Here is a 26817-nt window from a genome sequence, read left to right as displayed (position 1 = left end):
AATGTTGTATCATACGTCTGGGGTCATATAAAGTTCTTATGCGAGGTTTTATGAATACTTCAAAGACCAGATAAGCCCAAACCCTAGCCCCTTTCAAAAATATTAAGGAGGGTAGCTTATCAGTGCCCCAGCACTCAACTCAAGGCAGGTTTCTATATACGGATTCTCACTGTCGTCTGTACACTAAACGCAGACAATTTGAAACTCTTCTTAACGTCATGACGCCCAAATGGACCTTAAATTAGAAGTAGTACCTTTTTAAAATATTTTTTTTATTTGACCTTTAACTTTTTCCTCGGCTTGTCTTTTGTCATTATTAAAGGCATATCGCCGAACCTTTGTTTCTTTAAATTGTTCAGATTTTGGGACAAAAACTTTTTTTTCTTCCAAAAATTTATCTAGTCCAGGTTTTTGATTTCCAAAATTATGGTAGGCATTGATGAACATCTTTGTTTCTTTTAATTGTTTAAGTGGAGGGACAAAACTTCTTCTTTTGCTTCCGACTGGCTTTTTTCATTGTGAAAGACCTATCGCGTATCCTTTGGTTTCTTTTAATTGTTCAGGTAGTGGGACATTTTTCAACCGATTTATCTAGTCAAAATTACTGATTTCAAAGGTGTGGTAGGCACTGACGACCTGGTCCTTGTTAAAACTAAAAACCAATCATCATCCCTACTATTTCCGAATTGTTCGGTTGATTTTATCTTGGCCTGTCTTTCTCCATTATGAAATATCTATATTGGTGAACCTCTATTTATTTAACAAATGAATGATAGGCATTGATGACCTTATCATACTGGCTATGCATGACGTATGAAAACAAGAAAGGAAAAAAATAAATGAAAAGAGAAAAATCAAATTAGTGAAAAACGAGGAAGTCTTTGGCGGAGGTTCTTGTCGAAATATTTGCTTGATTTTCATCTTCGTTTTTTCTACTGGCTATCAAAATCCTCGGTTTTCACCTATTTGATTTTTCTCTATTCATTTATTATTCCCTTTCTTGTTTTTATATGACCATATCCATGACTAAATCCTAATTCCAATTATCATTGCTATAATTTTCAATTTTGGCATGTTTTGATTCTCACTGTCCAGGTTAATTTTTATTGACTCGCTCATATCTTCGGTGTTACATGTCTTCTCACCGTTTTTGAGCAGTTTAGTAAATGTATGTTCTGGACCACTCATGGCCCAGAACATATCAATTAATCAATTAAATTTACTTTTTAATTAAATCAATTAAATTTACCTCCTTTTCAAACGAATTTACATTATTTCAAACAAAATTTCCAGCATCTTTACAATTTTCCATCCCAACATTTAAAACGAAAACAGGTTCTTGGAAATCATATTTGGTCTAATTTTTATTCTTTTTCACAATGTAAACACGGGTTCTAGACCCCACTTATGTCACCCCATCAATTTACCCTATTTTCAATAGAATTCACACCAATATAGATGAAAATTTTCAACATTTTTAGTTTCCCATCCCGGGCCTTAAGAACAAAACAGGTCTTGTGAAAAAAGTCTTTAATTATATTCCATTTTTCTATACTATCTATAAAATGTATTAATTAAATTTTTAGTAGATAGTCGACTTCAATATCTAAATAATGTATTTTGTCTTTATTTTTTCTTTCAATAAACTAAAATCATAACTTTATCTAATTTTTTTAATTTCTTTTCAAGATCAGCTGCTTTAGAATCAAAACACTTAGGTGCAAATAGATCATTTTTCTTAGCCCTGGCTTTATTCCCAAGAAAATCCGTTATTCGGAGTTCTGGGAAGAAATCCAAACACGCGTCATTTGAAACGTGACCAGAAGCCTGTCAAATGAAACACAAAAAGAATGTTTAAACTCCCCATGCATGCCGCGATGAACTAGTTGGTAAAGCAATTGACTGATCATCACTTGTGATTCAACACTTCCACTCTCACTGTTTAATAATTCTTTTGGAATTCAACCTAAAAATAAAATAGTCGAGCTTTGCTTATTTGAGTTAGCTTTGTTGGGCATCAAAATTTTTCTTATCTAATCTATCTGCTATAGACTGCTTCCTAACAACTTGTTAAATAGAAGGCTCAAGATTGTATGTGCACGATTTTGATTTTTCTTTATAGAAGAGCATAACCAAATGTGAAAAATCACGCCATTAACAAGATAGTATTAGTATTTAGCGAAGCTTTCATTCCTGCTTAAGGTCCGAGGAACTTATTATTGTCTGGATTAAATCCCGCTTAAGTGTTTGGTATGGACATGAAAAGATATAATTTTCACTGTCCTACAGTGTTTGGAAGCATATCCTTTACAAAGGACATACAATTTTAATGATTGAAATCCCGTGAAATTGCAACTTGGAATTTTACAACGTTAACAAACTGATGTCCACTATATTGATATTTTGACTAATGAGTCCGGAAATCTTGAACAGTTCTTGTTGTTATTTTATGAAACTCACATTCCAGAAATAGAAAACATGAAATTAGGTGATATAGAAATTATGTAATCAGGATGGAAGGCTGAGGTGCATAGTTGGGTATTAGGGCTTATAATGAAGAACAAAATCTCTAAATATTGCTGAGACTTTGGAGGTCTTAGTCATAGAATGCTATTTGCTCAATTGGGACTACAAAGCGCAAGGCTTCAGCCATAGTAAATTATGCCCCTACAGAACCGATAAGCGTAGAACTTATTAATGTTCATATTAACAGTATTTTACCATTTATTTCCTTTTTCATTTTTCCATCCCTTTTTCCAGACAACATTTTGGTTACGAGACATTTCATAAAATGGTTTACCCCATTTCGTTAGGAAGTATATCCTAAAGACATCAGTTTTGGCTTACTTGACACTGCTTCGTGATGTCGTTCCATCGGCAACAGCGGGAATGATATTTCTTGAAATTTTGAAAAGCATGCCCTATGTAAACAACATTTATAGTTTCTACGCCTATCCAACATTGATTCCTGTTTTTATGGAAACTCTATAAAATTATGTGAACATATTAGGAATAGCAATATAGCCAACTTACTGCCCTTATTAGGCTATTGAAGGTGCTTTTTATTGAAGTTTATTCATAATTATAGTAGGCCTAGTTTCCCTTGCAGAAGCCCAATGTTGGCTTTAAAAAATCCTAGTTTAAAAAATAACAACTGTTTAGTGTATTTTTCTGGTCTTTGTATAGCCTACTTTACATAATTTAAGCTAATAACTTAGGCTAGGCCTAATTCTGAATCTTATGCCTAGTTTAGCTCATCCTTCAAGCTAATTGCTTGAAATAGTAATTTAGTCTGTATTCTAGCTTTATTATATTCTAGCCCTATTATCAACTAAGCTATAACAATCAAGATAAAATTCTATTTTAGCTACTGTTTGCCATCCTAGAAAGGAGTTAGGTTAGAAAAATGAAACTTTCAGGGATAGGTCTACAGACTAAAGTAGCCTATGTCCTTGGAAGGTATTTTGAAGAGTAAAATTATAGCAGTTCATATAACTAACTTACCAATAAAGTAATCATACCACTTGATGCCTTTTTTATGATCTTTATGAATATAATAATTGCTTCTACCTTAAATTCAAATTTAAGCACTTTTTAAGCTCTTAAAAATGTCAATTTTTCAAAAAATTATGACAATTGATATTACTGACTTACCAATAAATTGAACATACTGCTTGATGCCTTTTTTTATGTTCTTTACCAATATAATAATCATTTCTAATGCCAATTCAAATTTAAGAACTTTTTGAGCTCTTAAAAATGACAAATTTTCAATTAAAGTATGACTTATAACTCATTTTCCACAAAATAATACTATGTTTTCTCAGTACAATCTTTTCCATTGTTTTCAAAAAATAATGCTACATTTCCTCAGTGCCAAAGTCATTTATAATAAGGTAAGTTTAGGCAAGGGTAAGTTAAAAAGTGCTTAAATTTGAATTTCAGGCAGAAGCAATTATTATATTTGTAAAAAGCATAAAAAAGGCATTGAGTGGTATATTCACTTCATTGGTAAGCCAGTTATATGAACTGCTATAATATTACCTTTTGAAGTACCCACCTCTACTCCTTCTCCCTCTAGAGGGCCATGACCTTTAAAATTCTTGTCATTAAATTCTTAAAATTCTTGTCATTAACATTAAAAAATAGATCACCTTCTTAAATTATTTAAACAACTGTTTTCAGGTTCACAGCTTTGCTCAAGCCCAATTTATGAGGTTTCAAAGATCAAACAGTTTGTGGTAACAAACTGTAGTAAGGAGCAACCCAGCTCAATAGAAACCAAAACTCTAAAAAAATGGAATTTTGAGAACAATAGCTACATCAAAAGAATTGCATTTTAATGCTGATTTTAAATATATAAGTTTCATCAAGTTTAGTCTTATGCTCCAAAAGTTACGAGCTTGAGAAAATTTTGTTATTTTAGAAAATAGGGGGAAACACCCCCTAAAAGTCATAGAATCTTAACGAAAATTACACCATCCGATTCAGCATATCAGAGAACCCTACTGTAGAAGTTTCAAGCTCCTATCTACAAAAATGTGGAATTTTGTATTTTTGCCAGAAGGCAGATCACGGATGCCTGTTTATTTGTTTTTTTTCTTTTTCCCAGGGGTGATTGTATTGACCCAGTTGTCCTAGAATGTTGCGAGAGGGCTCATTCTAACGGAAATGAAAAGTTCTAGTGCCCTTTTTAAGTGACCAAAAAAATTGGAGGGCACCTAGGCCCCCTCCCACGCTAATTATTTTCCCAAAGTCAACAGATCAAAATTCTGAGATAGTTATTTTATTCAGCTTAGTCGAAAAACCTTATAACTATGTCTTTGGGGACGACTTACTCCTCCACAGTCCCCACAGGAGGGGCTACAAGTTACAAACTTTGACCAGTGCTTATATATAGTAATGGTTATTGGGAAGTGTACAGGTGTTTTCAGGAGGATTTTTTGGTTGGGGGGAGGGGTTGAAAAGAGGGGGATATACCGGGGGAACTTTCCATCGAGGAATTTGTCATGGGCAAAGAAAATTTTCATGAAGGGAGCGCAGGATTTACTAGCATTATTTTGAAAAAAAAACAATGAAAAAATAAATAGGAAAAAGTTTTTTTCAGCTGGAAGTAAGGAGCAGCATTAAAATTTAAAACAAACAGAAATTATTACCCATATGAGGGGCTCACCTCGTCCTAATACCTTGCTCTTTGCGCTAAAGTATTTTTAGTAATGTCAACTATTTATTCTACGGCTTTTGTGATTCAGGGGTCATTCTTAATGAATTGGGCCAACATTTAAGATTTAGTGTAAAGAGAGAGGTACTGACGAGGGGGCGAACCCTCTCATATGTGTAATAAAAACATGAGAATAAAAAATTCTTTACGTAAGCTAGTTTATAAGTTATGTATATCTTTTACTAATAAAAAGATTTGTAAAAAATTAAAAGTTCTAATTGCCTTTTTTATTAACCAAAAAATTGGAGGGCAACTAGGCTTCCTCCTCTGCTCTTTTTTTCTCAAAATCATTTGATCAAAATTATGAGAAAGCCATTTAGCCAAAAAAAAAAAAAAAAATGCAAATTTTGTTTTAATTATTTCTCTTTGGAGAGCCAAAATCAAAACATGCGTTGATTCAAAAACGTTCAGAAATTAAATAAAAAAAACAAGTTTTTTCAACTGAAAGTAAGGAGCAACATTAAAACTTAAAACAAAGTAATTTCTGTTCGTTTTAAGTTTTAATGTTGCTCCTTACTTTCAGTTGAAAAAACTTGTTTTTTTATTTAATTTTCAAATAGGACCCTGTCTAAAAAAAAAAAAAAACATTGATAAGGCTGAAAATTCCACTCAAATAACAGAAATTACATTTTAAGAACTAAAGCTAGAGGAAAAGAAACCAATAACTTAAAATTAGGGTAAATGTTGGTTTGTCAAAATTTCAATAGGTATAAACCTGTCAATCAGGCAAATTTCTAAGACTTAGAATCAGAAGAGAGTTTACATAGAAACTTGATAGGCCTAATTCCTTTACAGAGTATGTTTTCAATCCTGGATTCATTACTGAAGGTTTTGTTTTTCTAACCTAACCCCTTTCTGAGATAGCAAAAAGTAGCTAAACTAGAATTTTACTCTAGGCCTATTTGTATCAAAGAGCCAGTAAATAGCCTACTGTTTTCTCCTTAAAAAGTAGATTTTCATTTGCTGTCAATAATGAAAATTCAGAGAATTTGTAATTATTACAATACTAGCTATAATCTAGAGAGCACTCAATTGTTTAGCCAGTTTAAATCATTGATCCTTGAAGATAAGAAGGTGGCTTATTTGAATAGAAACTAAAAGTCCTAGTGTTGTTTTTAAGTTTTAAATTATTGTGTCTTGGGAAAGTAGTGTTTTCATCCATTTTTGACAAAAAAGGTTTAATTTTGCCCCAATGCAGAGCAGCTTGCTGCTGATTGAAACTTCTGAGATAGCCAGGCCAGGATTTACAAGTAGATGCACTGGATTCAACCCTAGGGGCACAAAATGCCAGAAGATGCAATGAATTATTTATTTATTTATTATTTTATTCAAAACAGGAGAAAGCCATAGGCTTTTTGTAATACAAATACAGGAAATGACAGCTCAACAGTGCACTGCAAAACAAAAATAAAAAAAGAATCCTTCAGCAAAAACAACTATACAACTAACTATATTACAGAAACTGTTTTCATAGAACTCAAGTTTCAATGACATTTGGCTTAAATGTTTTCACCATTTGTGCAGCAACTATGGTATCTGCTAAACTATTGCAAAGTTTTGTGGCTTAGTCAATAAAGCTACATTCACCTGTTTTCTTGTTCACTGGCAGCTGATACAGTTTATCAAAGTTTTGTCATGTGGCTGAGTAATGACTAAGCTTGAAAAAATCAGCCCAGTCCACATTATCAACACTCTTTGTAATACAGAATGTATTGATCAGGTTAATCCTTTGCAAACTGCTGGGAAAGGAGTCCCAAAAATTGCAGTTGATGCTGATATGGTAAATGACTCAAATGTGGCGCTTATATTCTACCACCAGACATAATATTGTCCTGTATAGTTTAATACAAGTTGTTTACTCTGGCAGCTGATACAGTTTAAACAAGTTTTGTCAAGTGTCTGAGTAATGACTAAGCTTGAAGAAATCAGCCCAATCCACATTATCAACACCCTTCATAATACAGAATGTATTGATCAGGTCAGTCCTGTCCAAACTGCTAGGAAGGGAGTCCTAAACATTGCAGTTGATGCTGATATGGTAAATGACTCAAATATTGCCCTAATATTCTACCTCTAGGCATACTATTGTCCTGTATAGTGTCATAAAAGTTTGAGGGTTAAATATCCTGAAACTTCTCTTAATTTGAAGCTGACTATTATTAGCATTTTGCAAAATTATTGACACTTAATGATTACACTCAGTCTTTCATCTGCCTTTGACCTGTTAAGATCAATACCAGTGTATAGGCCTATTGTTTAGCCAGGGTTTCACAAAGGATTACTGTTTTTATATTTTACAGCCTTTTATCGCTATCAACAGTTTGAACTATTTGGACTCAGTGACCTTCAGGGATTATAGAAGTTTCAAAAAAGTGGAATAATTGGATTATTCTTTATGGACTACATTACTTGTGTAATAGCTAGCTGTTGATAAACACTTGCTATGTAAAAATCTGTTTGACGGGTTGGCATCAAAAATTAGACATTATTGAGCATCAGGAAATTAGACATTATCAAGTTTGTCATGTCTCACAGAGTTAATGATGCTGCAATTGGCAAATTCTACAACCATCCTTTGTGGCCTGTTCAAATAGTCAGTATAACTGCATCAAGGAGGCAAAATCTTATCAAGTATTATTCTATGGATCACACAAAAAAGCATCACTGAGTAAGGGATTCATTTTGGCATTCACAGTGAATTTTTCCAAAGCTTCAAGGAAAAAACTAACAAAAGGAGCTCAAGGTGCTTTTACTGAACTTGGCATATTTCTGGATGTTTATCAAATAAATAATCATAATTGCTGGTGCTGCTTCAACAAACAGTGTATCTTCACTCTTGTCTGCCCTAGTAAAGTTACAGAGTGAAATTGTCAAATTGAAAGATAATCTTTGTCAGGATATTCACAAACAGGTGATTGAGAAATGTTTAGGCAGCAAAAGCATGATCAGTGAACAAGCAATTAAGACTATTGTCACCAAGATCTATAATGCAATAAGTGTTGATTACAGTTTGAAATTTGCAAATATTTGAAGATGCTCAAGGGGTTTCAAGGTCAAATAACAGTGCTGGAAAATTTTGTCAAAATTCTAGAATACTGCAACAAAAATTAGGAACAGGGTAGAAGATTGAACATTTTTCTAATCCATGGACTGTCTCAGATAGGTAGAGAAACACTGCCCAGTAGCATCCTAGAGTTATTCAATGCTAAGATGAGGATCTGTGTGCTTGCTAGTGACATCAAATCAACTGAATGCTTACATACTTGAGTTAGTTCAGTAGAGAATATTCTCCTGCCCATTCTTGTCACTTGTCATTCTCTTAATTATGCAAAGCATCATGAACAATAAGAAGCTGGCCAGATTGAGTGTGTTTATATGCAAGTATTTAACCCCAAATGGCAAGTAACTGCTAAATCTGGCACATGAAAATGGGGAGTTAGGAATGTCTGGACTGATGGTGGCTATGTACTAGCCAAGCTGGAAAACAGTTCAGCCATCTCAAAAATTAGGTCACTCAGTGATCAGTATGTCATGTTAAGGATTAAGGGAGTCTGGCTTTGTTGATAAAGGAAGTAGTTTTGTATTGGGTCAGGGAAAATCTCTTGCTGTGGCTTGAAGGTTAGGCTTGAGACTCTTCTTATTGAAATCAACGTTAAATCTGATAAAAAACGTAGTTATTGGCTTGGTCTATAAGACATCATAGTTTAATAAGTATGTCTATATTGAGGAGATGGAGAAATTTAATAGTGATCATGAATATAAACTAGTTATGAGTGATTTCAATATTGACCTTCTTAAAAGTACAAGTCATCTGGATTTTCTTAATTTAATGATTTCACCATTCCAGTACCCCCTGGTAACTATTCCTACACAAGTAACTGATAAGTCTGCAATGCTGATTGATAAAATATTTGTGAATGGAAAGCTGCTTGAAAGTTCATACGCTGATGTTTTACTTATAGATGGATCCAACCATCTCTGTTTTCTTAGTAAAATAAAAAATCTTACAGGATTATATATAAGGTTGGTCAAATAAATAAAACATTTTTTTGTGAATTAAGGAAAGATAGCTTAAAAAAAATTTGAGAAAGAAACGGGTGATTTAGATTTTATTCCAGTTTTTGAAGAAGATAACCTGTTGGTTGTGTATGATATTTTTCTTGCAATGTTATTGAATGAGAAATGCCCTCTTAGAAGAATTAAAAGGGGTAGGACAAGATTCCCGAAGAAACAATGGATTACACAGGGTATTCTGAATTTTATAAGTTGGAAAAATGAATTGTATAAAATATACCTATGTGAAACATTTGTCATTAATTTTCAGCAGTTCAATATTTGCCAGAATACTTCAAATGGATTTCAATGGAAAGCTGAAAAAATGTATTTACAAAATGAATTTATGAAGCACAAATATGATATAAAAAAAAACATGGAAAATGATAAATTCACTCCTAGGTCAAAAGGATAAAATAGAAGTCATTAATAAATTACAATCAGAGGAGGGGGGGATTGGACTACTCCAAAGGATGTTGCAAGTTATTAATATTGATATTTTTCTATTGAGGGAGCAAAACTTTGCAATGATGCTTGGAAAGAATTAAGTGGCCTCCCAAAATAGTTCTGTTGGAAGTTCCAATAGAAAATCAGTTGGTTTTTAATCCTTGTACTATAAATAAAGTGAGTTAAAATATCAGTAGAATACAATCAAATTCAACTGGTGTATACAGGATTTCTCTTAAAATTGCTAAATCAGCTATAACACCAGTTATATGTAATTTGATTAATAAATTATGGAAAAATGAATTTTCTTGGAAGTTTTGAAGGTGACTAAAATAATACCATTGCACAAAGGAGGTAAGAGAGACAAACCTTCAAACAAAAGACCCACTTCTATCCTCCCTTTTTTTCAAAAATGTATGAAAAGGTGAAAGGATCCAGGCTAACTGATTACATTAAAAATGATAAAATTCTTATAAATACCCAATTTGGTTATAGAAAACAAAATGGCAACTATTAAACTTGTTGACTGGATAAATACGTTGTTTGAAGCGGGACTGATTGCAGCCACTTTATTCCTAGATTTGAAGAAGGCTTTTGACATGCTTTTCCATAAACAGTTATTACTTGAGCTGGAAAAAATCAGTGTGCCTGTAAAGAGTTTGTCTTAATTTGAATCTTATTTAATTGACCAGAAGCAAATTGTAGTGAATGAGTGTTTTACTTCTGCAGCTTGTGCTATAGCTTGCAGATACCCCAGATTCTCTACTCGGTCCTCTTCTATTTTTAATTTTTATAGATGGGATTAAATATTATTTGTGAGAGGCTGGTATAATCCTTTTTGTAGACGATACCCTTTTACATGTAGCTGCTCCATCAATTGACCTACTTTTTGATAAAATGATAAAGGCAATGACTGAGATTTTTGATTGGGCAGATTTCAATCTTTTGACATTAAAGTATACTAAACTAATTTTATTTTATTCTCTCAAATCTTTAGAATTGAAACTAATTTAGAATTAATATTAAATAGAAATCAAATAAAAGAATAAAGGTTTCAAAATATTTGTTTTTTTTGTAATTGATAATGTAGTAATTTTTTCCTCTCACTGGGACTTAGCATTTCTTTTCCATAGCCTTGAATGCACGTTACAAGGTGTATCTTTTTTGTACTCAAGGAATTTACTAGCTCTTAATGAGAAAAAATGCCAATATATGTTGTTTTTGCGAACTGTTTTGGTCATTTCAAATGGATTCTCTCTTTTGTTGAATGGTCTTGAATTAAAAAGGGTTGATCAGTTTAAATATCTTGGTGTTATTTTAGATGAAAATTTGTCGTTTCATAAACATATGAAGACACTGTCGTTAAAAATTTCCCGAAATATTGGTATTCTATCATGTTCTCTGTTATTTTTTTCCTAAAAATATTCTAAAAGCAATTTATTATTCTTTTGCCCACCCATATTTTCTTTATTGTATTTCTGTTTGGGCTTCTGCTTTTCCATCTGTATTCAAATCTCTCCAAATACTCCAGAATAAAGCAATGAGAATTCTTTTTAATGTTGAGCATGGATCTTTCTTTAGACACTTATATTGGAATTTAGGAATTTATTCTTTAGATCAACTTCATACAATTTCTATTTGTAATATTTAGCATGATTATGTATATAATAGTTTACTTTTAAATTTCTCTGGTATTTTTACAAGTAATTCCCAATTTCATAACAATCCAACCGTTCATTGTTCAGATTTTTCATGTGAATTTCGTCCTACGTCAAGAACGGGTTTCAGCATCCGTCATAATGGGTCAAAAATTTGGAAATCAATTCCAATATCAGTACGAGGATGTAGCAATAAGCAAAAGTTTTTAAAATTATTTAAAAAAAATCTTAACGACGCATTCATGGAAACAATTTTTTCAGAAATAATGAACTTACTATTTATTAAAAAGCTGCAAAATATAATCGCAAAGTTGAAATTTGTCAAAATTATTGGGTGCGAGGATTAAAGATATGGCGGATTTATATGTAAGTTATGACGGGTTTTCAAATATTTAATTAAATAACAAATGATTATTGACTTGGGTTACCCCCAATTCAGGCTTGCTCCGTTCTGTGTGAGAGCACCAATTTGTTTTGTATCCGCTTGTCTCAGCCTCAAGATTTTTTTTTGTCCCTCCACTATTTCTTGCTCCTGGCTCTGGGAGCACATGCAAGCTGACGAGAAATCACAGTCACTTTTCAGTCACTCCTCATTCACGCTCATAGCCCCTGTGGAAGGGGATTCTTTAACTGTCATTTTAAGCAACAAAGCATTTTCAGAATCGGAACACAGCATGGCCTGGAGGGAGTCCCCAACGCACACCCTCAGCCAGCTGGTTTTCAATCCATGGCTACTAGGTGTATGGATGAATATTCACCATCGGATAGGGCAGTCGCGTGAGTGCCAGCTCAAGGCGTGACCCTTGGACCTTGGGCCCTCTCTAAACGGCGGCCTCAGACACGAAAAAAATGAGTCTGTCCCCTGAACTATATTTGACCTCTGTCATCACTTTAGCTTAAAATATTCTAATTTCGGTTTCCATATTTATCTTCCTATTCTTCCAAACTTTTTTTTTCAACTATGAAAAAACCCTGAACCTTAGCTGTTTTATATTTAAAATCTTCACTGCTCACACCATCTTTACTAATAATACTATCAGCGTAAGTGAAGCTATCTACCCGATACAATGTTTTTCTTACCCAATATCACATTTTGATTGTCACGTATTCCTAGCCTTAGTGAGTTAGTCTTCTGAACATTAATTTTCAAACCTATTCTAGCACCCTGAACTCGCAAAACCTCTGAAGGCTCATTCATTTTGCTGACACTCGTCTAGGATGCTTAAATCCTCACCATAGTCTAATTCTGGGAAACTTTTTCCTCCCCATTTGATTCTGTGCCCCCCCCCCCATTTGCTTTTCCTGTGGTCCTTCAGACAAAGTCCATCAAATGATTCATATAATGGGGAATAGAGCAGAACCCTGCTAAAGTCCTGATTTAATACTAAACCAGCTGCTAACCTCATTTCCTACCTTAACCGTGGCAGTGTTATCCTTGTACACTGCACCAATCACTTTTATTTATTTGTCTGGTTTACCACACAAGCATAAGACCTTCGCTAAAGCTCTTTTATCAACATAATCAAATGATTGCTCACGATATATGAAACTGAGCACCAAAGGTGTTCAATAACTTAGGCACTTCTTGATTATTAACCTAAGAGGGAAAATTTGGTTGACACACCCTCTACCTTTTCTAAAACCGCACTGTTCTTCTCTTATAACTTTGTCTACAGTAAATCTCCGTCGAAAAAGTATCCTATTTTCTACCTACAGAGACCAGGCTAATGGATCGAAAATTACTACACTTACTCTTAGCACCTTTCTTATACAGACGTGTAATTAGGGGTTTCCTAAAATCGTTAGTTACTTCCCCTTCTTCAAAAATCAACTGTTCAATTACAGCATAAAATACTTCATTCACATACCTAACAGCACAGAGGTTGAAAGGTAAGGCAGGTCTTATGAGCATTGCTAGGAAGTTTCAGGGTGTGTGGGAGTCTTGAACAGCCCAGCTAAACTTGGCCATTTTTTTCTGCTTAGATTTTTTCTACCAAAGCTAGTGTTGTTTTTGTAAAGCAGGTTTTTTACAAAACTTTCTAAGGCTCCACATCTATTTAATTGCAGAACCTTAGCTTTTTTTAAGATAAGAGTGGCCACTTATTCAGTAGTGTTTGCAGTATTCCTAACTTGGACTTACTTTTTTTTGGGCATTTGATCGTTTCAATTTGATTCATTTCTATAAATATTGCTGCTTTTCTGCACAGATAGTTTTACTTTGATTTTTTTTTTCTTCTTTTAATAATTTCTTACATTTTAGAGTTCTTTTTCAGTGGCTCAGTTTGTTCATTGTGTTATTTTTTGTTCTTTTTACCATTTATTTATGTTCTTACAGTTAAGGATGGATAGTTCTATTAGAAATCAACCTACAGCAGATGGAACATCAATTAATCTTGAAATCCTAGCCAGTGAAAAAGGTTTAGAGGTAGGTTACTTTTTCTGCCAATTATTTCTTCTGTGGATCCTTTTTGATAATTTGCAAATTATTAAGTTTATTCCAATTTATTACTTTTTAACACTGTTTTAGTGTTATTCTGGTGACAATTCTGCAAGTCTTTTCGCTGTTTTCCTTATTCTATTGATATTTTTTAACGTCTAAATTATGCAATAGCATAATTATTGTGCAGTTATATTTAGTTTTAAATCACATTTCCGTTTGCAATTCAATGTGATTTGCTGCTGTTTCTTGTTCTATGCCCTTTTCTTTTGCTTTTTTGAGTTGTTCGTCATCTTATGTAATTTTAAACGCGTCCCTGACACTAAAAATTAATTCGTCCTTTCTGTTTATCGGTCACAGACGCGCCAAGTACACTTTTCTTGAATCTATTGTAATTTTGCAATTATAACTGCGGATTTCATTGTGTAGCATTTTCGTTTGCAAATCAGTGTGATCTTCGCTGTTTTTTTGTTTGATGCCTTTTTCTCTAGCTCTTCAGAGTGATTTTCGCTGTTCCTTGTTCCATGCCTTCTTCTTTATTTGTTCAAACTATTTTGTCCTCTTGTGTAACTTTGCATTCGTCATAGATACTAAAACCGATACGACCACTCCCAGGGGAAAAATGATTTAAATTATGCTGTTGAAATGTATATAAATATAACATCACTGAGTTTTTCGTCGTCGCTAACGTCACACAAGTTTTTCCCCAAAATTAGGAATCTAACCGACTTATCTGAAACTCGTGACCTATCTAAATTTTTTTTTGTTTTATTTAGGTGAGAAAATCCCTAGGTGCCTATATATATTGGCTATTTATACTCTAGTCAGTATTGTGTCTCAGTGCTTGATTAAAGTAAAAAAAAATTGTAAATTTAAATCAAAAGTGTCCAGATCGTCTGGACTAAGTATTTATTAATAAGGACTAAATGTAAGAATAAAAAATACCTAGATCGTCAAGCGATAGAGGGGATTTCCAAATGTGTTATAATTAACTAGAGGTTTTGCGTGCTTTAAGACTAATCAAAATCTGCAATGAAAAGAATTAATTAATCCGTTTTTAATTTTTTTTATTAACCCTGGGTCTGCTGCGAGATGAAAGTCCAGATACAGCTTGGACTGCTACAGAAAAGCCTACAGTGATACTGCCTACGAAACGCTTGGTATGAAAATTGGCCAAAGGATGAATGGATCCCTTTTGAATCGTGGGATCTGATAAAGAAGAGGGCTGACAAGAACAAATCTCTTCTTAAGACTCTTTCCTCTGATGCGAGACACCCTCTTGGACTAGAGTATGCTATGCTGGATAAGGCTATAAAGAAGAGCGTCCCTGCTGAAAAATGCCGTAGCCTTGAACAGAAAGCTCAGAAGGCTGAAGAAGCTGCTAGACGGGGATATCACCAATGGGATAGTTTCCAATGAGATAGTTTGTTGGTTACGATAGTTGATTAGATAGTTGATGGACCCGTCAAAGAAGAAGTTGGATGATTTCTTATTAACCCTGATAAAGGGAACGAAGCCTGGGCGATGCATTTCAAAAATTCATTAAATAGATCACCACCCGCGGATACTCCAGATATACCACACACGCCATTTCTAAATCTATTCGTTGATATGAAAGAACATTCAGGTGGGGAAATACGAAAAACAGTTAAGAAGCTGAAGTATGGAAAGTCCCCTTGGAAAGACTGAATTGGTGAAATAATTAGATGCTCAGTAAGTACATGTATAACTTTATGGATCATGTTTCTCTATAATTTGGAGAACACAAGAAATTCCCATGGATTGGACAAAAAGTACTCCCGTCAAAGTATTAAAAAAAGCTGACACTGCAAAGTGCCAAAACTGGACAGGTATCAGCCTTGTATCTATACCTAGCAAATTATTGGTGACTATACTCATTAACAAAATCCAACTTCCGTTGAGTGAACATCTCAGAGAGGAGCAGCATGGATTTTGGCCAAACTGATCATGCACTGGTCTTGTATTTACTCTTAGAATTCTGCTAGAAAAAGCCTAATGAATGACGCAATAAGCTTTACTAGGTCTTTATAGACTTCAATAAAGCTTTCGATAGATTGCCAAACGCTTTGGAAGTTTCTCCAATACTACGGTATTCCTGATAATCTCACACGAATCATTGAAGCTTTCTACAAAGACACGGAATGCTGCGTGAAGACAAGTGACGGGAGTATCCTTTTTTTTGTATCATGATAGGGGTTAAACGATTTTGTGTGCTATGACCACTGCTATTTATTCTTATCATTGATTACATTCTCCAGACCTGCGACGGACATGGAATCCAATTGGATGATAAGAGACACGGAGATGTTGATTTCGCTGACTATATTAGCCTCCAAGAGTCCTTCAAGCAAAAGCTCTAGCATTACCTTAACCAAGTAAGGGACGCTGCCGAACCTTTTGGCCTTAAGATAAATGCCAAGAAAACCAAAAGTATGGCCAACACTGGATCTCAACTCCAACTACGATGCAATAACCAGACGAAAGATCAAGTCGTAGAGTTCAAGTACCTAGGAAGTGCCATCCACAACTTAGGATTTTGTCAGCGAGAAGTCAAGCTAAGAATTGGCCAGGCTAATGCATCTTTCAGGAAACTGTCTCAAATTTGGGGCAGCCAGATGTACTCTCTCCAACTCAAGCTGAGGCTGTTCAACAGCAACGTCTTCTGAACGCTTTGTTATGGTTCTGAAACTTGGCATATAGATCAAATACTTGAAAAGAAACTCCTCGCGTTAGAAAATATGTGTTTAAGGCGCATTCGAAATATCCACTGGTCCCACTAGGTAACAAACGCTACTATACAACAGAAGACATCTCAGCCTCTGGTAGCCAAAATGATCAAATATAAGAAGTAGAGATACTTCTGTCGTGTGATCTGCATGCCCGAAACTCGACTACCGAAGGTCGTCTTTCAGTGGTAGCCACGTGGCACCAGAAGAAGAGGACGCCCTAAAAACAACCTACGACGTAGCTACTGGGCTGACCTCACAAACCTCAATGCCTCAATCCAACCTGAACGGGAAGATGTCTGGGCGGCCGGTGCAATAAGAGATTACTGCTGACTCTTTTTAGATGTCCTAAACGTCTCTGAAGGCACAGGAAGATCCAAGGTCTAAGGTAAGGTCTGCTAGACAAAGAGCCAGTCAAACAATACATGTGAAAAAGCCCAGCTTATGACGCCTTATGAAGACTGGAGATTTTTTCCTCTTTCGCAAACAAAAAGTTGATTGGCTCTCAAATCAAGAAATCATATTCTAAATTTCTCGATCAGCAAGAAACTCTTAAGTTTGACTCTGCCTCCGAAATTATGGAATTTTCTTTGTGATACTCATAAATGCCACATTTTAGCTGAATAGGAACAATGAACCTGAAAAGGTTTAAGGCTTTAATTAGTTTTGTAAATAAAAAAATATACATGTCAGGAGGACAGGCAAAAACTGAGAAATAAAATTCGTAAATTATACGAAAAAAACGTAAGTAAAATCTCGTCATTGATCAAAGGGATTTTTTCGTCTATTAATTAAAATTATATATTTTAAATTGATGATATTGTTATATATATATTTTTTGCTGTACATTTTGTTCATGGTATTATCATATTTTTAATATTTGATAATATTTATTATATGTTATTTATTAATTTATTTATTGTAATTGTTTGGTTTTTATCATTGAAGATCTTTTCTTTTTTTAGACTGCTGCTGAGTGTGTTTCGTCAACAAACGAGACAGTGCGAGTAAATGTTTTCCCTGCTCATCTTCGAGAAACGTCGCTTGACATATGGCTTCATTCATCGACAAAAGAAATAAACGATCCAATCAGCAATGGAATTGTTTCGTCGGGTGGTACTATGGCCTCATTAGCTGATGGTCAGATTTCACCTTTTGTGGACATAGAGCTTAAAAAAGCTAATGTTGATGATTTGTTGACTGAACTTCATAAAAGTAGGGAACTCGTTGAAGAAAGGTCTCTAGCATCAGAGAGACCATCATCACCTTCTTCTAGTAAGTCCTTTGAGGTACTAGCATGGTTGGCCAATCAAGAACAGAGTTCAAATGAGCACCAGCTAAGGCGATTAGATTCATTGGATATAGAAATGGATGGTCATAGTACTGGGAGAATCATGAACAAGGTACACTAAAAGATTTACTCTGTTTTCTAGGGATTGACTTAAATGGGGCTATTAGAAATAAACCCCCCTAAATACAAAAGAATGTACCCATAAATAAGCATCGTACCACGTGTGTTTATGGACTTGACCCCCAGTTTGCATTAATATATAACATAATTTATTTGGAATTTAGTTTGGAGCAGGGGAAGATGTGCATCTGCCAAATCTGTTAGATTATTTGAAACTCACGGAAAAGTGAACGGAACCACTAAAGTTTGTCACATATTTTTTTTTTTTTGGGGGGGGGAGTGGTAGAAGGAAGAGCTAACATCTGAAATATACTACCTCTCTTCTTCCCACGTTTTCGCTAGTGAAGTTCATGTTTGAACATTCTTTGATTTCTAAGTGCATCATGCCCCACCCTGGAAATAAGGTTTGTCCAGTCCTGATTTTCAATGTACTTAAGGAATAAAATGCTATCAAACCTGAAAGTCCCAGATAAGGCTCAAAATTAATCAACAAATTATGTCATCAATAAAATGTAGCCAATACTTTGCTAGTCAAGAGCTGAAAATGAATCAAGATCATCTAACTATATAATATAAAAACATTTAGAAATTTGGTTGTATTATTGATCTTTTCTGAAACCAAAGTTATTTGAAATAAGTACTGTTTTCACTGTATATATTGTATTTAATCATGTCTGTGTCATTTACAGTGAAACATTAAATATAATATGTTTATGCAACAAGTTTATTTATCACCGTCGCTTATTTAATTCAGAATGAGAAAGTTTTAGTATCGATGGCACTGTTGCTAAAAGTCTGTTAGAGTCAGCTTGAATTTAAATCATCATCTTTTTTAATTACGTTTTCGGACCACACTGGTTATTTCAAAAGCTTGTTTTTTATAGTATGCACATATATAATTGTATAAAAAAATATAATGTAAAAAGAATAAGAAACAACTATTACAAGAACAATAAATCTAAAATAAGGACTTAAACCCTGACTACATTATAAACCCTTACTTTAGCTCTGGCTTAAATGAAGTAAATATATCAAAAGGTTTTTAGGCAGAGCTTTATAGTTGCAAAGGAGGAGGCCACAGAAAATTTTAGTATATCTTGGAAATAGCCTTTTGGCGCGTCTACTCATAACGTTACTTAAGACCGACGTGCTCGGTGGTAGGATGTGGAGAAAGTACTCAAAAACTGGCCCAGTCTTTTGAACCGCGCTTCCAAATATCCTCTCTCTTAGAAGGTATCGCAATCATATAGGAGAGTAGCCCCTTTGCTGTCCTGTGTAGTAATATGTCTATGATCAATTAACTTACTATCTCCACACCTCCAACAATTTACATATTACATGCTACTCACATAGTGGAATATTTGTAAGATGAATATTTTTAATATCAAATACGTAAATGTAGATTATTGGCAAAAACCCCTATCTTTAACTAGTGCCAATTCCGAGTAAGAATTGCCTATTTTTTTCTTGTGTGGTAATATGTCTTTGTCTTTGATAAATTGACTTATCATCTCCACATCACCAACAACTTAAATATTACAGGTTACTCACATAGTGGAATATCTTTAAGATGAATGCGTTTAATATCAAAACACGTAAATGTTGATTCTAGACAAAAACTCTTTTTACTGACAAATGTCGATTCCGAGTAAGAATTGCCTATTTTTTCTTCGTGATGTTGAAAAGCACTTTTTTAAATAGTCTAGATATGATATCTCTTAGAAATGCCTAAAGGGATATTCTGGGTTGCATTTTTAAAACATGTATACTATGAGCGGAAAATCAGGCTGATTTAAAAAAAATAATGTCGTGCATATGAGCTTTAGGTATTACATTTTTTTTTTTTTTTTTTTTTTTTTTTTTACATGTTTAGACTCTTTGAACAAGTTTTGAAGTTGGCCTATATGTGAAAGGGTGCCTTCTCAAAAATACTGAGCATAGGTCTCTATCGTCCCCTAGAATACAAAAAATAAACAAAAATTTTAAATTGTGCAACATCAAAAAATCATTTCCTAGTGAAATAAACTTTTTAAGCTTTCTCTGAAAAAAAAATTGTTAAACATAGAATGTATTTACTTCTTCTTGACACTCAGTGCAGTTTTTAGACGCCAGAGGCCAACAGAACTTCGTTTACTCCTCCCCCATCCGTATATATTCAAGGCTTCTCTGTTTACCCTATCCCAAGAAGTTCTAGGTCCTTAAGATCCTTTTTTACGGCGTCTTTGCTCTCCATTCAAGGACACTTTGCTCTAAATTTTTATTTATAAATTTTATTTATATTTAATTTGACGCTAAATTGATGAGGGTAAAGGACGTTCTTTGGTGATCTGCCGTCCTTCATCATTAAAACGTTACTTAGCCATCTCAACCTTTCTGTCGCTATAGCCCTAGAAACTGTGATAAAAGTATATTTTTGTACAACTTGTGGTATAATATATTCTGTCAGTCAAACAGGTGTCAAAACTTTGCATAGACGATTCTTCTTGAAAATATCTAAAAAAAATCCTCCTCGATCTTCTAAAGTTCCCACATTTCGGAGCCATGTTTCAAACAGGCTAAATTGGCTACTTAGGTCTACTTTTGCAGTATTAGCAGAGTTTCTAATAAGTTTTCTTCTTCATTTAAATTCTCAAAGGTGTTTTCTATAGGGTGTTGGCTTGTGAGATGTGTCAAACAGGCTAAATTGGCTACTTAGGTCTACTTTTGCAGTATTAGCAGAGTTTCTAATAAGTTTTCTTCTTCATTAAAATTCTCAAAGATGTTCTCTATAAGGTGTTGGCTTGTGAGATGTTTCAAATAGGCTAAATTGGCTACTTAGGTCTACTTTTGCAGTATTAGCAGAGTTTTTAATAAGTTTATTTATTCATTTAAATTCTCAAGTGTGTTTTCTATAGGGTTTTGGCTTGTGAAATGTTTCAAACAGGCTAAATTGGCTACTTAGGTCTACTTTTGCTGTACCAGCAGAGTTTCTAATAAGTTTTCTTATTCATTTAAATTCTCAAAGGTGTTTTCTATAGGGTGTTGGCTTGTGCGATGATTTAAACAGGCTAAATTGGCTACTTAGGTCTACTTTTGCAGTATTAGCAGAGTTTCTAATAAGTTTTCTTCTTCATTTAAATTCTCAAAGGTGTTCTCTATAGGGTGTTAGCTTGTGAGATGTTTCAAACAGGCTAAATTGGCTACTTAGGTCCACTTTTGCAGTATTGGCAGAGTTTCTAATAAGTTTTCTTATTCATTTAAATTCTCAAAGGTGTTTTCTATAGGGTTTTGGCTTGTGAGATGTTTCAAACAGGCTAAATTGGCTACTTAGGTCTACTTTTGCAGTACCAGCAGAGTTTCTAATAAGTTTTCTTATTCATTTAAATTCTCAATGGTGTTTTCTATAGGGTGTTGGCTTGTGAAATGTTTCAAACAGGCTAAATTGGCTACTTAGGTCTACTTTTACGGTACTAGCAGGGTTTCTAATAAGTTTCCTTCTTAATTTAAATTTTCAAAGGTGTTTTCTATGAGGTGTGGCTTGTGAGGTGTTGCAATCAGGCCAAATGGGCTATTTATTAGTTAACATGCTAGGTTTTGGTAGAGGACAATAGAGCTTTTTTGTGTTTTCTTTATTTTAGGGTATAAATTAAAAGGAAAGCTGTACTTTATTACAATTATTAATTAGTTGCAATAGTTAGTTAATTATTAGTTTGCATGCTAGGTTTTAGCAGAGGACAATAGAGCTTGTATATGTTACTTTTGTCCTTTACTTTATAGTCTAAATTAAAGTAAAGTTGCAATTTACTGCAACTATTTATTAGTTGCATTAGTTAGTTAACTATTAGATAATCATGCTAGGTTTTAGCAGAGGACAACAGATAGGGGAATGCCCTACAGATAGGTAGAGTTGCTCCATAGGAGGCTTAGACCAAGTAGGACCTTGTCCCAGTGGGGTCCATAATAGAAATTGGGAAACCCTCTCCTGGGGGTCATAATTACAGGTGGAGGAGGAAGAAGGCCCCTTAAATGTACACTCAACAGGGCCCACTGCCGTGCTCACACGTCAGATGAGTTACAAACCTTCTCCCAGTAATGGGTTAAATTGCATGGTGAAACAGAACACCATCGTGGGAGGATCCCTTATAGGAGGACAACTGCGGCAGGGTGTAAGATCCAGATTTATGGACAAAGCCCTTTGTAAAGGGCTGCCTCGACCTTTTTGGGGTACCTGCAAGACTGGGAAACTTGCGGTCAATTTTTCCCACTTGAGGAGGGGCGCCCCTCGAGGAAATTATAGCCTAGTAAACAACACAGCACTCTTACGGGATTCTGATTATTGGATATTTTTCTGGGCTTGGTTTGTTTTGATGGGCGTTTTTGGGCTGAAAACCTCTTCCTAGCTGGTTTATCTACTATGGGCTGCCTCCCCGTAGTAGCATAATATTTGTAGGCATGCATATATAGTGAGTCGGAGGTAATAGGCTTGGGACTGTCTGTGCAGGATTTCGACTCTTGTTGATAGAAGAGCATCGCCAAGTGCTGAAAACCATGTTGTGACCAAGATGGGCCTAGGATTGCACAAAGCCTCCAATAAACAATCAAGAGAGATAAAACTCTAAAAAAGAAAACTTCAAACGAGACGACGGCCAGTAGAATTAAAAGACTAAAACAACGCGGATATTTCGCCTGTAAAAAAACAAGGCGTCTTCAGCACAAGATAGGAAATTAAAAGAAAACTAATCTAAAAACAAATAAAAACCACCACCAAATATAATAAATACAATTGTCGCTACTTATCCACATAGGGAAAAGCAGCTATGCGAGTTACTTCAATGAGAATCAAAGAGCTTAAGAACTTTCATTCGACAAAGCCTCCAACTTACAAGAGGTCCTAGTGACTTCTTGCTGTCCAGTTCCAAGCCGGCTTAAGCGCTTCGGTGTAGACTTGAGAAGATATGTTGGTCCCCATCCTGCACTGGTATCCGGGATCACTGCTTTTCTTGAGGCCAAAATAATTTCAAAGATTTAAAGAGCATGAAAATTGGAACTTGGAATGTTACGACGTTAAAAAATGACTATCGCATCGACATTTTGACTGACGAATTCAGACGGTTTGAACTGGATTTATTAGGAATTTCAGAAACTCATATCCCAGGGGTAGGAAGCATGAAATTAGGTGACATAGAATTTGTTTACTCAGGCAGGAAGGATGGGGTACATAGACAGGGAGTAGGGCTCATGATGAATAAGGAAGCTGCTAAGTCTTGTTTAGGCTGGGAAGGTATTAATAATAGAATACTAATTGCTCATTTTATGACTAAAAAGTTTAGGGTATCAGTTATAGTAGTATATGCCCCCATTGAACCAACTGATGGAGATACTAGTGACTCCGATGAATTTTACTTACAGTTACAGGAGCAAATAGACAGGGTACCAGGTAGAAATATGGTGTTTTTGCTAGGAGATTATAATGCCCAGGTTGGTAGAAATAGGGATAGATGGAATCCTAGCCTAGGTAAATTTGGTGTAGGAAAAGAAAACAGTAATGGCTATAGGCTTTTGCAATTTTGTAGGTATAACAACCTAGTTATAACCAATACGGTGTTTGGTTACAAAATGGTCCATAAGTTGACATGGTATTCACGTGATGGTAAGACAGCAAACCTTATTGATTATGTTATTGTAAACAGAAGACTAGCAGGATCAATACAAGATACTAGGGTGTATAGGAGTGCCGTTATTGATGTTAAAAGTAAAGGTCACCATTTAGTAGTGTCTAAGGTTAATTTAAAGCTGAAATTTCGGAAGAGTAACTCCCTCCCGGAAAGATATGATGCTGGTAGACTTCAGGAAGAAAATTTGAGAAAGAAATTCGAGGAACGGTTGAGTACTAAATTTGAGAGTTTAAAATTTGACAATGTGGAAGATGGATGGAATAATTTCCGAAAAACAATTTGTGAAGTTGCTGATGGTGTCCTAGGGAAGAGTGCTAACACTGCAACTAGGAATATTAGTGAAAATGCTTTAGGTTTAATAGAGAGTAGAAGGGGTTTGTATAAGAATTGTCTGAGTGATAGGTCGTATGAAAACAAAAGGAATGTAAAGAAAGTGGAGAAAGCATTAAAATATGAACTAAGGAGATGTGAAATGGAGGCGATGGATAAAATTGCTGAGGATCTGGAAGATGCGGCTAGACGGCATAATAGTAAAATATTATACTGGCATGTTAATAAATTGAAAGGGAGTAGCCAATCCGGACTAGTCCCGGTTAAAGATAGAAATGGGGCCACAATTAGTGATAAGGAAAAAGTTAAAGAAAGATGGGTGGAACATTTTGAGAATGTGCTAAACCGAGATACAGTTGCAGGAAAAGATATAGATGAAAATGAAAAAGTTTGTGATACCTTGGATGTGAAGGAAGATTTGTTTAGTGAGGAAGAATTAGCGACAGTACTAAAAGGATTAAAAAATAATAAGGCCTCGGGTGCTGATAGTATGATTAATGAGTTTCTTAAATATGGTGGCTCTGAGGTTAGGAATAAGCTACTGAAGATTATGAACATGATTTTTAAAAAAGGGGAAGTACCCAATGATTTTAGGAAAACCTTAATTAAACCACTGTATAAGAAAGGTGACAAGAGTGAATGTCGTAGTTATCGAGGCATTAGTCTGGTCTCTGTAGGTAGCAAATTACTGAGTAATATGATACTTATTAGACTGAGAAATGCTGTAGACAAAGTCTTAAGGGAAGAACAATGCGGTTTTAGAAAAGGTAGAGGATGTGTCGACCATGTTTTCACTCTTAGGTTAATAATTGAGAAGTCCCTTCGTTGTCAAACACCTTTGGTCCTCAGTTTTATCGATTATGAGCAAGCTTTCGATTCTGTTGATAGAACAGCGTTAACAAAGGTCTTATCGTTATATGGTATACCAGAAAAATACATTAAAGTGATTTGCGCTATGTACGAGAATAATACTGCTGCGGTTAAGGTAGGAAATGAAGTTAGCAACTGGTTTTGTATTAAATCAGGAGTTAAGCAGGGTTGTGTTCTATCCCCCTTTATATGGATCATTTTGATGGACTTCGTCTTAAGGAGCACAGGAAAGGCAATTGGAGACCATGGAATCTAATGGGGAGGAAGAACGCTCCTGGACTTAGATTATGCTGATGATTTAAGCATATTAGATGAAAGTGTGAGCAAAATGAATGAAGTTTTAGAGGTTTTACGAGTGCAGGGTGCTAAAATAGGCTTGAAAATTAATGATAAGAAGACTAAGTCACTAAGGCTAGGAATAAGTGAAGATGAACAGGTGACATTAGGTAACGAAAAGATTGATCAGGTTGTGAGCTTCAGTTACCTTGGTAGTATTATTAGTAAAGATGGTGGGAGCAGTGAAGATGTTAAAAGTAGAATAGCTAAGGCTCAGGGTGTTTTTTCACAGTTAAAAAAAGTTTGGAAGTATAGAAAGATAAGTCTACAAACCAAGATTAGAATATTGGAAGCTACAGTGATGACAGTGGTCAAATATGGCTCTGAAGCATGGACACTCCGAAAAGCAGATGAAAATTTACTTGATGTTTTCCAGAGAAATTGCCTACGGATTGTTCTGGGTACCCGGCTGACTGACCGTATTTCAAACAGTAGGTTGTACGAAAAGTGTGGTTCAATCCCGCTTTCTGGGGCTATAATGAAAGAAAGGTTGAGATGGCTAGGCCACGTTCTACGGATGAAGGATGACAGATTACCGAAGATTGTCCTTTTTGGCGAACTGTCTGGGGCTACACGGAAAGCAGGTCGTCCTTGTCTGGGTTGGGAGGATGTCATAAATAAAGATTTAAAGGAAATGGGAACTTCCTGGGAGGGTGTAAAGGGGTAGGCTTTAAATAGATTAGGGTGGAGGAGGAGCGTGCGTAGCTGTGTTGGCCTCGGGCGGTTTGGTGCCGCAGTGAGTTATTAGTAGTAGTAGTAGTAGTAGTATTTTTATTTCAGATGCTGTTTAGTGCATTTCTATGCTATATTTCAGTTTATTGGCATCTAATAAACTAAAGAATAAGGAAGGACAGAGCACGTTAGCAGATATAGACCAAAAGGTGTTCCACAAAGTTTAAATCTAACCTATTGGAGCCATAAAACCATTATTATGCAAGGGGGGACCAGGTAACAGGTGCCGAAAATTCTTACTCACCCTGCTGGTATATTCCTTAATTTTTTCTGCAAAAAATAATTGACAGATAAAAAAAAAAATTCCTTGTCTCGCATTTCTACGAATTTTCAGTCCTAATGAAGTCGAATGGTTAATCTCTGAAGCTTGGAAGCTAATAGCTCGAAATCAAGTTACTAAAACAGTTGAATTCCAAACTTTCTGTCGTCTCTCTTACGTCAAAAGGTCATATTCACACTTCTTAGATAGTTGCAAAAAAAAAAAAAATATTGCTCAGCTTTGTCGAAGACAGGATTAACAGGACCGGGAAGATCAAAGTTTTATTGAATGTTCAATTGGTCTACAGATCCTACCTTTGAATGCACCTTAGCAAACTTTTTTTGGCAATTATTTCATAAATTTGAAAATGTCAGATTGGACTTTACAAGCCAAACAGTGACGATATTGTACACTTCCTTGTCACACACAAGTAAACTTTGTATATGTTGATATCTTTGTATTTTTATTTCTAGATTCTTCTTATATAACGATTATAATAAACTTTGTTCTCTTTGTAGAGTAATATTCAAGAAAGTTGTTTTCATAGCTCTGGTAGCTTTCCTGCTTCTGAAATAAGTCAGTTGAATAACGCTGTTCAGTTTGATAGTGAAAATACAGTTAGATGTGCCCAAGGACAAGAATTTGAAATGGTGAATGGGTAC

At 34.8% G+C, this 26817-nt stretch overlaps 1 protein-coding gene across 3 annotated transcripts in view; it reads left to right on the top strand.

Moving 5' to 3' along the window:
* The first annotated feature begins 2868 nt into the window (after positions 1–2868).
* The window catches only part of LOC136042471 (uncharacterized), an 82314-nt gene continuing 58365 nt past the window's right edge, over positions 2869–26817 (top strand). For 2 of the 3 annotated variants that reach the window (XM_065727430.1, XM_065727428.1), the window contains exons 1-4: positions 2869–2925; positions 13715–13804; positions 17529–17966; positions 26674–26813. In XM_065727430.1, coding sequence (XP_065583502.1) covers positions 2890–2925; positions 13715–13804; positions 17529–17966; positions 26674–26813 — 704 coding nt within the window. In that variant the 5' untranslated portion in view covers positions 2869–2889. Of the gene's footprint in view, positions 3056–13714; positions 13805–17528; positions 17967–26673; positions 26814–26817 lie in introns of all 3 variants that reach the window. The other variant, XM_065727429.1, reaches the window with a different exon arrangement.

Source organism: Artemia franciscana, unplaced genomic scaffold (genome assembly GCF_032884065.1).
Source record: "Artemia franciscana unplaced genomic scaffold, ASM3288406v1 Scaffold_1336, whole genome shotgun sequence".
Classification (NCBI taxonomy): Eukaryota; Metazoa; Arthropoda; class Branchiopoda; order Anostraca; family Artemiidae; genus Artemia; species Artemia franciscana.
This window is presented reverse-complemented; position numbering and strand designations above follow the sequence as displayed.